This window comes from Lichenostomus cassidix, chromosome 3 (genome assembly GCF_008360975.1).
Source record: "Lichenostomus cassidix isolate B80296 chromosome 3, HeHo_3.0, whole genome shotgun sequence".
NCBI classification, from domain to species: domain Eukaryota; kingdom Metazoa; phylum Chordata; class Aves; order Passeriformes; family Meliphagidae; genus Lichenostomus; species Lichenostomus cassidix.
Window position 1 is genome coordinate 48,412,123 of NC_139483.1, and position 13,932 is coordinate 48,426,054.

The following is a 13,932-nucleotide window of genomic DNA, read 5'->3' on the forward strand; positions in this document are numbered from 1 at the left end:
AATATGACATATTCAGTATTCATGTGTGACAGGAATTTTGTTTTGAAATCTTGTGACAAACCATGCGCTCAGCTTTGGGCAGGTGGACTTAGTGAAACGGAGGGCTGACTGAATGACACGCCTAGGAACAAAATCCAAAAGTCTCAAGCTTCAAGCTCAAAGCCACCTCTGTGGATGATTTTAGATCAGTTTCCAAAAATAAAAACAGCGCAATATTAAGTACTGATATCAGAATGTGTCTTGCATCTGTATTATTAGGTATTTAATCACAAACATTATTTCAATGTCTTAGCAAGAAAGAAAATATCAAAGCATTCTCCATCAGGAATGAGGAGATAAAAGCCATGAAGCAAGCAGAGCTAATGGTGAGCAATGCAGCAGTTGTCATGTACTGAAATAACTCACTAAGCATCATCCCTGTGAGCATCACTGTTGTGCTGTGGAGTTGTGAGCATGGAGCTGAGCCTTCCCAAAGCACACAGCTCTCTGCTTGCAAAGGTTACTGCTCTGTACCCTCAGAACAGCTGCCTGCACCTTCTACACCTGCTACTTCTACCTCAAACAACACAACCAATTGCAATAGTGGGCAGAGGAGTTGGCCTTCCTCCCATACCATATTTTATTGTCAAGAACAACACTCAACAGAAGAGAAACTATTTTCCTCGCATTAGAAGAGGCTTAACCAAAAGATTAAAAAATTCAATATTAAATATTTTTTTAAAAAATTCATACACCTACTTATACTCTTATATCCCTCCTTTTTATTTTGTATGTCAGGCCCCTGAAACAGGAAATTCTCTCATTTGAAGCAAACTTGGATTGAATGTAATGATAAACTGGCTTAAAAAAAAAACACAAAAAAAAGCCCTGTAAGTAAAACCCAAAGTACATATGTGAAATAAAGCAGGCCCATTTTTACTGCCAACAGTGAAGAAGTGTGCTGAGTCTCACAAAAACCAGATCAGCATAATTTATAACCAATCCTAAATAGCTCAAGATTAACACAATTTAAACCTGAGCCTAAATGAATCCGAAGACTTAAAACTGAAGCTAAATGTTAATGCCTATTTCTTTGCTCTCTTTCTAGTTGCAAGTGACTCTGTACTGATTTTTTAGTAAAGAAATTAGAGAAAACCTGAAGTGAAGTTTTAAGCAGACCAGGAATAGCAAGAAGAGTTTTTCATCAGAGATTGACTCTTGCTTCAAATATCAAGAAAATGAAAATATAAGTAGAAATAAATATTTCAAACAAGTTTTATTTGGTACTTACATGCTATATATAGTTTTAAAGAAAAACTACATATTTTGGACACTTCAAAATATTGTGGCTATGTACATGGAAAACTAAAGAAAGCAAGAAAGGAACCCAATTCATTTTACTGTGTCACAAGTTACTATTGAAAGCACTCTGACTGAATGGCTGTTTTTTCCCTTCCATAAATATTCTGGCAGATGAAGTCTCTTTCATTTTATTTCCATTGCTTTTATCCCATCTCCTCTATAAGATGAACACTTGGCAGCAGCAGAAATTTCTTCAAAAATTCTTTGTCTTTTGTCTCAGAAGATTTCTTCTGCTAGCACAGACTTTCTGCCCAGCTTCCTAGGGGCCTCGCTCAGTGCTTGCTAAAGGCAAGTGCAGGAATCTTAATGGTACATTCTCTGTCAGCAGGAGCTGAGAGCCCATGAACCTCCATTTCCCTTACCCAAGGATCTTCTCACTGATTCAGAAAGCAATGCCCCAAACCTTCGGTGATGCTTCAAACTCAAACACCCAGAGCAAGCTCTGCCTCCAACAGCATCGTTTAGCAAAGCACAAAAACGTGCAAGATTTTACAGTTCTGCACAACAGCAACCAAAAGTGTGGGATGGAACAATGAATGACAGTAGAAATCAGCATCAAACTAAAGAGAAAGCAACCTGCATTGCTCCTCTTATCACTCAAACTGCACTGCTTTAAAAAAACCTCACACTACATAAAAAGCACAATGACCATTTTCCATCTGCTCTGAAACGAGCAAACCCCACAAATCGACAAACCTGCATCATCATCATCCAAAAGTCAAATATCCCAGGTTTCACACAGTCTTCAACAGTCTGATAAGGCAAAGAAAAAGTCTTCCATCATTAGGAACAGCAGCAATTTACAGGACTCAAGGTATTTCCTTGTATGTGTGTGTGCACATGTGTGTGCACATATGCACACACATCTAATATAGTATTGTGAACATGGATGTAACTTAAAAAAATCAAGTTTGCAGTATCGTTTTACCACATTTGTCTAATTTATTCAATTAAATGATTTATTTCTGTACTGAGCAAAAGTCATAAATACATCATCTAGGAGAACAATAGCTTTTCCTCTTGTCCATGAAAAAATAACGCTCTCAAATTTTCACATTTTAAAACCTGTCTTATTTTGTGTTTTTAGAGAAAATGTGAGAAGATCATAGTGACGTCTCAATTTACAGAATGTCCCTGTAGGAATTACATTTACAAGAACCTGATACAGAAGCCTATAGTTTGCCCCCATAATTAGAGTTCTCTGCAATAACATTTAAACCAACAGGTTTAAATAAAACGCCCCATTAACTCTACTTGTAGAGCAATGAGGCATTTATTTTTCAAGTATTAGAACCACAAAGTGTAAAAGATTCTTTGCCAATTTTACAATTATGCCTTTTAAACCAACATCCACCTTTAAAAAAAAAACAAAAAAGAATCAGTCCCACCACCCAAATCAGCCGTTACTTTCAGATTCCAGTGTCTTGTGTCTTAAGGAATGCAGAAATATTCATTTACTAACAAAAAAAGCTTGTTGGAAATAGCCATATTAAGTAACGCACGTGAAGCATGATTTTTCTAGTGATGAAAGCTATTAGAATGGTGATCCAAGTCTATTCCCCTCATTTCTTCTGCTGGTTTTACTAAAGTCGTTCCAAAAAAGATATTCAAGAAATCTTTAAAAAACTGGAGAGAAAAAATAAAACACTCCTTCATAGCATGGAAGAAACTCCACTGACTGCAGAGATGCTCATATCACCTTTGGTTCTTCAGAAGAAACAATCAGATCACTTCTACAACAGAAGGTAAAAATGACAGGTTAGAGTGGCAATTCTTACCTCAAAATGTTATGTGCTTATGCAATTATTTTACTGTAAGATGGTTTTCCTTACATTTTTAGGCCACAGAAAAATGAAGGGCTATCCAATTTAATTTGCCAAATTGGTATTTGTTTACCTAACATTCTTGAAAAGTTATGGTATAATTTAGAAAAATCCAGTGTCCTGCAAACCATCCCTCAATATTAATGCCTGCAAAAACTTAATGAGGAAAGCACATCCAGAATTTTAAAAAGTAGTAGCTCCCTTTCTGAATGTGTGTGTCAAGCATTGCACTTGTAAAACTGGAACCCAGTTGCTGATCATAAGCTCAGAGCAGCAGCTGCCACCTATCACTTCTGTCTGAAAGCACAGGGCAAACCTCTCCAAGCAACTTCAAATGGCAGAAAGTAAAGTATATCTGAGAAGCCCTCATCCAAAAAAAGATCAGGCCTCACAACCATTTGCACTATATCTATTTGTGCATGGCATGCATAGCTTTACAAAGAGGAGATGTGTTCCTGTCCCCAAATAATGAGGGGTTTAAAAATGCTTAAATGAATCAACTTATATAAATTGAGAGCTCTGGCATCTCTCACCTCTATCAGTTACAACACATTACAAGTGTTAGCGAACCACTGCAAACCTACCTGCTGTTTGATGTGTTTGAACACTATCTACCTGAGGCAAGAGAGTCCCCTTATCTTCAAAGGCTAGAATTGGATTCAAAGGAATTTCGGTACTATTGCTTCCATCATTGTTCATGGCATCCAGCCGGGACGATTTAGAACCAATAGGCAGGTTCATGATCTCTTCAAAGTTATCATTCTGCATAGACATTCCATTTTCATTTGCATTTGTCTCTGGATTGAGATTGCTGAAAGACAAACATAGAAATTTTTCTTTACATACGTTATCTAGAACAGAAATTTAGTCATCCTCAAAGCAGTATTACAAATGGAAGAAAAGTCTGCATAAATCCAAAGCATCCTTTTACCCAGTGAAAACAAAGCTATGCTTCTACCACAGTAGGAAAACTATTTTTGCAGCCAAGACCTAGGTATTCCTTCCCTCAAACACATGGGACCTTTGGCTACATGATAGCCAGAACTACAGGGTGCTGTAAGGGAACTGTGGTCTCAGAAGGGACTGCAAAGGGAAGCATTAAGGAAACCCCTGCAGCACCACCACTGCCTGGAATCACCCACATAATGCAATTTACAGCCTCTAACATCTTTTTCAGATCTCATAACCTTTGTTGTACCCTTCCTCTGATTGCAAATCAATGTAATTGCCCTTGGATAAGATCATTGTATTTTTAATGATTTCTTGGATCATCTCCTGCCACCCAGTCTGGAACAGCCTCTTCCATATGCCACTTATCCAGAGAAAAAACTCCCTCATCAATGTAGTGCTGCTTTCAGTGCCTCCTTCCATACAAGCTCTTGGGGTTTATTTCCAAGGCACTACCCAGCTCCATACCTGTCCTGTTGATCATGTCCAAGCCAAAAGAACTCTCTCCCAGAACTCCTCACATCAATCTGCGCTTTTGTTTTCCATCTCCCATGTGACAGAGATGCCTTATTAGCAAGCCCTTGTACATCTCCCCCAGTCAAGAGCAGCACAAGCACAGCCACTGTGCATTTACACCTACACTCCCTGGATGACAATCACTCAGGTCTCACAGCCTTGCTCCTCCCCTCCCAAGCCCTTTATTAGGTGCTGCATTGTCAAAGCTTTCTGACTCTGCAGATGTCCTGTCCTATCCTGCCAGAGGGAAGAAACTAAGGTGCTGTTTCAGTGGACAGGATGACAGTAATGGGGCCACAGGCTCCTCAGGCAAGAGCAAGTACTCAACAAACACTCAAAAATCTTGTGATCTTTCACAGGTGCTTCTTAAGGCCCTCAACAGATTCTTACAATCTTGGGTTCCTATTCCCTATAGGGATCACATCACAGCTGTTCTGATTGTTTGGAAATGTTTCAGCCACAGAAGTTCAAATCCAATTTTTCTACACGGAAACTTGGCTATCAACTTCCTCAGGCCATTTCTCAGCAGGTGACTTGGTTTCACAGGTTAATTTTCTCCTGACAGTACATTTACTAATTTTAAAAGTAATTGCATTGTAATTGGCATACGGTATATTTTCATTTGCTGGCTATTTTGGGTGCACAACCGGGCATAAACAATTAAAATAATTGTTTTACAGTATTTCCCAAGAGACAGAAAATAATTATTGCTTTTTTGAAAGTGGCAATGCTTTATCCAAAGCCCAGATTTCCTGTGAGAAGCACACACTGGTGTTCATATCAAGCCTTCCCAGTTTTTCAAACCATCACCAGTTCTTTTTCAGAAAGGTACTCCCCTTTTTTTCATCTGTTGATAAGCTGAGCAAATTTCAAAGTGAAAAATACATTTCACTGCACTGAGTTTGAGAGCAGACACAGAAACTCTGCAGTCTGCCTGGGAAAGGTCCTAAGTCACATCACCTTTTTGTGCCAGAGATCCACATCTGTAAAATGAGGAGGAAACTCTGTGAAATGCTTTATGACTATTAAAACCTGCTCTGTAATGCTCAGTTATTAGGTTATTATTCACTATAAGGCATCCTATTACTTATTTTATCCCCATCTACTCCCAATAACTATACTAGGGCTAGGATAACTTGCCAAGTTTGATGAATGGGGTAAGAAAGAGGTGGGAAGAGTGCAACTACTCATTCATATAAATTAAATAGCACAGTAGTTCAACAAGAGTAGGAGCAATGAAGGAGCCTCTTGCTTCTGCAAACAGAATTTTTCTACCCAATTTATCAGCTGACTTCGTGGATAAATAATTCTTCATATTTCGTATTTATTTGTCATTGCACTGCCAGTATTACACAGTGAGTTAGACCAGGACTTGTTCAGACTTGAACAGTGTCTTTTGAGACAGAAGAGTCTCTACAATCACAAAGGGGGGACAGAAAAGGAAATCAGGACCATAAATATTCTAAATTTTGTGGTATAAAATCTTCTAGATTCTATGCTGCTTGATCCACCAAGTTACATTGAGGAACATATTTAGACAAAACAAAGGGAAAAATCGAACAGTGGAATTAATTTCCACTGAACATCTTAGAGGCCACAAGCTCAAAAGAAGATTAGATAAATTCCTAGGAGATTGGTATGCCCTCCAGTTTCTGGTAATTAGCAGCTTAGGGACTACTTGAGTCTATGGTTACATTTGGACCACAATGCTTAGCAACCCTTCATTGGCCAGAGGATCTCCTCGTAATTACCTTTTTTTTTGTCCTTTACACTGTGGTACAGGCCATTAAAGCAAAGAACACAAAAAAATAAAAGAGGATTTTTTACGTGCTACAGCTGTTCTTACTATCTTATATTACATTCTTAATGTTGCCTCAGTGTCCAATGCAACACCAGAGACATCCTTTTCAGCATACAGTATTGCAGAAATAACGATTGTTTCAGCATTCTAGCATATTCCGTAAGTGTGCTTGTAGCAAGACACTTATGTAACAGAGAAAAAAGAAAAGTTTCCTGAGTTGTTCAGAGTGTATTTCCAAACATAACAGTCTTGCAAGCATCTGAAGGACATCTCCATGGCAGCTGAAGAGCATCTGTGCAGCTTCAAATTTTGACCTGAACACATCACTATTAACAAGATAGACTGGAAGATGTTGAGAAAAGAGAAGCCAGTTTAATTAAAGGAACTGAGCATCTAAAAAATTTAAAATTACTGAAAATTATATCTCTTGTAGATAATTTTAGCCAAAACTCTGTATAGACACAGATTGAAATTAGAATTTGAAGGGAGTAAAAAGTAAAGACAGGCTAGAATTCAGTAGATCTGTTTCTGATCATTCCTCAGAAATCAACACTGAATAAGAAAAAATAAAATACAGATTTTCAGGCCTTTGAAGAATGCCAAAATATTTTCACAGCTGCTATTTCTTATCTGAAGGACAATGTCAGTGGCCTCATTTATTGAGAGGATTTTTGCAGAGAAGACATAGATAGATATTAACAGCAAAATGGACTCCAGACTTTTGGATGAGTTAAATAAATGGTGCTTATTTTTAATCCACTGAGACAACAGCATTGAAATCAGCCAGCAGCAATGAGGACCTTTCTTTTCCAGGACAAGATAGGAAGACAATCACCCAGTGTATTTCTAAAAACTTATCTAATCTACGCAGATCCATGCACACAGGATGGAGACACAAGAGTTGAACCATGCTCACTGAGGCATTCTGCACTGCATTGCAAGCGTTTGTAGAAAACAGCACAGAAAAGAAGAATTACAGAGTAAATACCATAAGGAAAGTACTGTCAGCATAAACCACTGTACTGAAATAACTTTTTCTAAGAAGTAGCAGACATGATCTCTGTTGGGCCAAGAATTAGAAAATGGAGTACAAGCAAAAATCTGCGAGTGGGTTATGGATTAGGCAGCTGTAGGGTTGTCCAACTCAAACTCCCACTATTAGGCTTCTTCCAGGATTCTACTGTGCAGCAAAGCAAGAGATTTGATTCTGGAAAAAATCTTTTTGAAATATTATCATTTATTAAAAAAGTTGAAAATGCTTAAACTTTGTATCTTATTTGCAAATGACGGGTTCAATTAATTTTTCCATTTGTTGGAAAAACCCCCAACCAAAACCCGGAATCTAGCCAGAAGTTAACATGCCTATAATAAACTCATAGTATCCATGAACTACCAGTTTTTGTGGTAATTCTAGATACTTTACTATGCAACTGGAAAATTTTCTTGGACCATTCCACTTTTAAATATATTTAGTGTTACTCTTTGTTCTACACCTGGATGAGCAAAGCCTTCATTGAAGTTAGACTGTGAGTCTTCTCACCACAGACTTCCAGGTTAGATATAAGGTCACTACCTCCCCACACCTTCCCCATAAGAGTCACTATTCATCATTAGCATTTGGGCATTAAATTGTTTAACCAAATTCACTTGTGGAAAAGACACTCAGAGCAAGCATAGGCAGCAAAATCAGAACCCTTTTGGCACCACTTGAAGCTACCATACCACAAAAATCGCTTTCATATTCAGACATGCATTTTAACTCAGAAGACTATGGAAAAAGAAACTGTTTCTATGAACCAAGAATTTATGTAAGATCTATTTGAAAACCGTGAGTACCAACATGGTAAACTGGCTCAATTCACAAGCAAATACATCTGGCTTTTTTACTTTCTCAATACTAAGTGAAAAAGCTTTAAGTCTACGAAAAATTGATTAAGATTCATTTGTTTAAAACACAGAAGTAGGAATATCAAAAAGAATTTGGACAAATTATTATGTGGGGAAAATGATTGCACCAATCTATTATTTGCAATAAAATTTATCATTTAACAGTAAAACTAGTAACCATTGACAACAGATATACGGTAAATAATGCAGCAGATCACAGCATTTTCATTATGAAGATCAATGGTTTTGGAATGATGGTGACATTCCAGAGCAACAGATCTGCACTGCTGATCAAAAGTAGCCCCAGAGAATGGTGAAATACTGCAATTAATTGTTGTCTCTCTGCTAGAATGTTTTAAGATGCCCTCTGTTGCATTTCACTGATGAAAATGGAAACAAGCATGTGATTTCCAGCTGAATCCCAGCCACAAAGCTGACACAGGATGGATGACATGATGGGGATGAAGAGGGATGAAGGCTCAGCACAGTAGGCAGTCAGGCAACATTCTGTGATGCCCCAGAGTAGCACTCCTTATTGCCACACAAACCTCCAGTAGCTTTCCAAGTCATCTTTCTTCAGCACTAGCAGTGCAAGGGACAGAGCACCTGCACTGTCTGGAGAGGGACCCAACTACAGACACTCTGACCTCAACTACAGCCACCAGCCCTGCTCCAACAAGGAGCTGCCTCAGGAAGACTCTTCTGCACCACTCTGTCCTCTCGCCCACACAAGCACATGACACAAGTCCCACAGGTAACACCTTTTTCACTTCTGGTCCGAAATCTCAACAGTCTTGCCCTTGAAACATGATGAAGTCTTTTTCAGGCAAAGGCCAAATCTTGCTGAGGGCTGGAGTGAGGTGCTCACTCAAGAGACAACCTGCACCCACTGCCCTGTGTGTGCTACCGTGTCAGCTGTATGTGGATGCCACACAACCACAGAACATGAGGTGCAGTAGCAGGGGTGTTGACACCTGCAGCTTTTACCATGTGACAAAATCTATGGGATACTACCAAGTGCTTCAGGCTTCACCTTTCTATCACTTGGATGTACCTCTGAAGCAGACACATTCCAACCTGGCATGCCAGTTTTCCCTTCCACAACCTTACATGCACTTCCTACTTTTGTCAATGTTCTTCAATCTCATTTATTCATTCTTCACTGTGGGCATTCTAAGGTTCCTTCCACGCAGATTATAATGGTACAGGACAGCACTCATTAGCAGGGCATATTTTACATTTCAAACATCAAGGTGCTTGTAAAGCTGGGAGTGATTAACATTTTAATAGCTGCCCAACACAATTATGAGGCAGTGCTGTGCAGCTCATCCAATGCAGCTCAGTGTCACTGACAGAACTGCTCTCAGCAGGAGCATCCTTGTCAGCATGACAGAAGGCTAAGATCCCCCAGGCATATGGAGGGATCAAGAGAGGGCAAATTCCTCCTTCAATTAGTGCCAATCACACCCTGAAACATACTGTCTATTACAGACTACACAATGGCTTCCCACATTCTAGTTTTTCCATGCATATTCTGGCACTACCTGCAAAAAACATGAAAGGACTATGAGATTATATGGCTTTCTTCATCACTAAAATTAAAATAACTGACAGCTCATGCTTATGTAACAGATGCCACTCGGTTCAATACTGAGGCTTCAGGCATTTCAACGATTTCTCAAAGTCTGAGTGACTTGCTTCATGGCTACAGAGAGCTCCCAATCTATAATATCTGCCTCCCCAAATAATCCTTATGAGGAACAAAGGTGGTTCTTTTAAATGCATAAGCAAAGTAACTAGTCCTGTATCTCACACCAAGAACATATCTACAACAACATTTGCTAATACTTCAAGCAGTTCAGAAATCAAAACATCAAGGATGAAAGCACAGTATTCATTATTCCAATTAAGAAAATTAGCAATGCAAGCCCCAAGTAGGATTTATGAAGCTTAATTCATAGACAGGAACAGAAAAAAAATTCCTTTTCCATTAAGTTTCAATAAATATAATAACTGCTGGCAAATGCACAGTGTTTCAAACACTGCAAAGAACATGCACTATATTTTAAAAAATTTTCCCCCATCAGTTAGCAAAAATCAGTTACTGCTACTTGAAATATGACGAAGCTCTTTTCTGAACACAGGAAAAGAAAAAAAACCAGGAAACAAGGCAGGCTGGACAGCTGCCTCTTCTTTATTTAGTGAACACGTGGATCTGAATGTAATTTATTGCTCTAGTAGCCCTCATCCTCTAAGCACAGCCCCCTGGCAGTTGGCAATGTTTTACCTGTCCACATTTCCGGGGGGCTGGTGTGGAACCACCACGCGTGTGCAGGCGGCCGGAGTCCCGTTGTGCGGAGCTGGTGCTGCGTGCTGTGCCAGGAGCTGAGGCCCTGCTGCAGGCTCCAAGGGAGATGCAGGACTGGCTGCCGCTGGACAGAGAAAACATGTTTTCAGCAAACCAAGCAGCAGCATCATCTACCCTGTGGATTAGGGTAAAATATTTTCTACAAAAGCCAGCACAGTCAAGGCAAATTACAGTTTAAAAAAATATATCATTCCCACACCCCTCCCTCTCTCTCTACCCAACCCCATCTCTTTTGTTGAGTTTTTGGGCACACAAAGCCTGTTTCAGGTCCAAAGTAAATGTCACAGATTTCAAAGCCATAGCTTTGTCATAGAATAAACGTTTTACAATGATACGCACAATTCCAACATATAAGCCAATGGGCAAAAGAGGCTGATATCTGATAGAAGGTTAGGCTGGCACTTTTCAAGTAGCAATAGAGAATGGAATAGAACAACACTGGGACATCAGTAATTCCATACACCGGTATTTCTTGATTCCAGTAACTCAAAAGAAAATCAAGAAAAAAAACTCTATTGGGAAGTACCAATAAGTACCAAATTACTACTGTAAAACATTGCAGAGAGCAACATAAAATTAGATTATCTGTTTCCCTCATGCCAAAACCATGTGATGCACGATACTGGCCTGCCTTGTGGTTTTCTTTTTAAGTACAACTACAGCCTTCTGCATTATATCTAGAGTTGTTCTAATTCATATACAGGTCAGTAAAAGGAAGCAATTGCACCCCACTCATGCTAACATCTGTTACAGTAATTGCAAGGGTGATTCAGTATTCATAGGCTCAGACACATTTATCTCAATAACCCAAAACCTCATCTAACAAGTCCGTCCTTCAGCTGCACTGTTTCACTGTACTCTAGATGTTTGGGCTGCAGACTTCTATACTGAATGTCTTAGACTGATCTTTGCCAAGTTTTTATATGGAAGATACTCAAAACAGAGATTTCTGTGCTTTTACAAATGGAATAACAGGGAGATATAGTTGCTTTAACATTTAAAAGGAAAAAGTAGAAGAAAAAGTTGCTCTGCTTTCAAAATGCAACACAATCTCCTATTTTGAAGCAGAGGCCAAACAAATGACAAAAAGGTGATGGATTTGCTTCATTGTGTCATTTGGCTATTGCCCTAAAGGTTTTGGCAATAAAAACAGTAAGACTTAAGAAAAAAATTTAAAAACAAACTGTTTGTGGATAATCAGAGGTCTGTTAAAGTGCAATATGGATGGAATATGCCCATTAATCCACACCTTTAATTCAACAGCATGTATAGATAATGCAAAGCCAAACAGCAGAGCAGCCCTAAGGCTGAGAGCAGTTTTCTCTTCATTCAGTCACTCAAGTACTCCAGCCTTCCCTTGGGCCTGGGGAAATGGAGATCCAAAGTCTCCTCTGCCTTAGGAAACTGACAGAAGACTACTCATCTTTTATCTCTAGAGGGAAAGCACTAGCCAAAGGTTATGGAAATCTTCACAGTTTCAGGAATTATTTAAATGGTTTATAACACTTTCTAGAGTGCCTGCAGAAAAAGATGGCATCCCATATGTGTCCTGTATTAGTAGCTCACAAACTTTTTTCCCCAAGATAATATGTAAACAAGTAACAAACACATGTAATGAAATCTGTGTCAAAAGGTTTCCTGACAGGGCTAATTATAGTGTTCACTTTACACATCAAGAAAAAAAATTCATCCATCAGCCAGTGCTGCTGTCTTCCCTGTTACTCATCTCAAATACAAAGGAAAAAAATATTAATGTTATGTAATATGTTATGCTACAATAGGATAAGCCATTTGATAGCTTCACTTCAGTATCTTTAAACAGTGCTAATTCACACCTGGAAATTTCTGAACATAAGCTACATTCTATTTTTCTTCCTTTAGTATAAGTATTAAAGTCTTATATAGATTATTTAAAAAGAAATAAAGATAGAGAGAATGGAGTAGAAGGAAAGCATAAGAGTGTGGGTGTGACAAGAAGACTCAGCTTTTCTAGTATCTCAGTTTCGTCAAAAAAAGAAATAAAGACCGAGTGAATAAGGCGGCAGGTGTGGAAGAAAGAAGTCACAGCGAGATGTTTAGAAAAATGAATACTTTGTTTTGATGACTAAGAAGAAATAATATTTAAAAAAAATGGAGTAAACCTGCAACAACCACATCTGAAACAATATAAGAAAGAAACTGTAGATTCAGTTTCTTTTGTTATCCAAATCACAAAATAATTTCTTTTCACTTTATAAATAATTAAACTTGTTAAGCAAATTCCTTTTGCTAAACATCAATGTGACAAAGTTGCTGAAACACTGGACTCATTTAGTAATGGCTAACTACCTATACAGAAAAGTTAAATGAATAATGTGTGCTAAGATTTCAGTTATGTTCCTCTCATGGTTTTGTTTACTGCAATTAGTGTGCCAAGTTCCAGAACTGTTTCTCAAATGATTGTGCTCAGTAGGCATTTATTCACCTGTTGTGCCCAGGGCACAGTTAAACACAATACCTGCTTCTCCAGTAAGATTTGCCTTTGATATATGTCCATTTTGCTGGTCATTGGATTTCTACAAAGGAAGCACAGTTTTGTAAATTAAAAATGGCACTAGGGAAAAGAAGTGAAACATGTTCAATATTTACACTGTGAGTAGCAGTACTGACCTTATCTACAGCTTCTACACGCCTAGTTCTCTTCATGATCTCCTCAAGCCTCTACAATGAAATATAAAGGGGTAAAATAATGTTTGCTGGCATTAATTTGAATATCTTTCTCCCAAACCACAACTGCTTGTCATTTATCAGCTGTATCTGTTTATTGCAAAAAAGATTAATTATTTATTACTATTGGCAATATTCCTTTCACTATCACATCAGGCCAATGAGAGCTGTAGCCTTTCTGAGAGCACATTTATATCATGGGTAACTTCCTGCTGCAGAGGTGGAAACAGACTGCTAAGACAAAACCAATTGTAGTTTCTCTGCCTGGACTGAGTTACCTTCTTCCTTTCCAAGCGCTCTTGCTCTTCTCTTTGGAAATGCTTTTCACGTTCTAATCGGAGCCGCTCGGCCTCTTCCCGCAGGCGAGCTTCCTCTTCTTTCTACATTGATGGTAAAAGAAAAAGAAGTGAGGAATAATTTACTGTTTAAGGACAGTTTTATACTCCATGCTTAATTACACATATCTACAACACTGTGAAGACACTTTTGGGGTTTACAAATCACCAAAAATCTTTTCAGATGGAACTGCACGTTTCTTGATT

General features: G+C 38.5%; 1 protein-coding gene across 1 annotated transcript in view; it reads right to left on the reverse strand.

The window, feature by feature from the left end:
• Positions 1-1,236: 1,236 nt before the first annotated feature.
• Positions 1,237-13,932, reverse strand: part of MAP7 (microtubule associated protein 7) — a 111,392-nt gene continuing 98,696 nt past the window's right edge. The window contains exons 13-18 of the mRNA XM_085055645.1: positions 13,669-13,770; positions 13,334-13,384; positions 13,182-13,239; positions 10,604-10,748; positions 3,749-3,975; positions 1,237-3,074 (exon numbers count right to left, since the gene is read on the reverse strand). Of these exons, the coding sequence (XP_084911771.1) occupies positions 3,064-3,074; positions 3,749-3,975; positions 10,604-10,748; positions 13,182-13,239; positions 13,334-13,384; positions 13,669-13,770 (594 nt within the window). The 3' untranslated portion in view covers positions 1,237-3,063. The remainder of the gene's footprint in view (positions 3,075-3,748; positions 3,976-10,603; positions 10,749-13,181; positions 13,240-13,333; positions 13,385-13,668; positions 13,771-13,932) is intronic.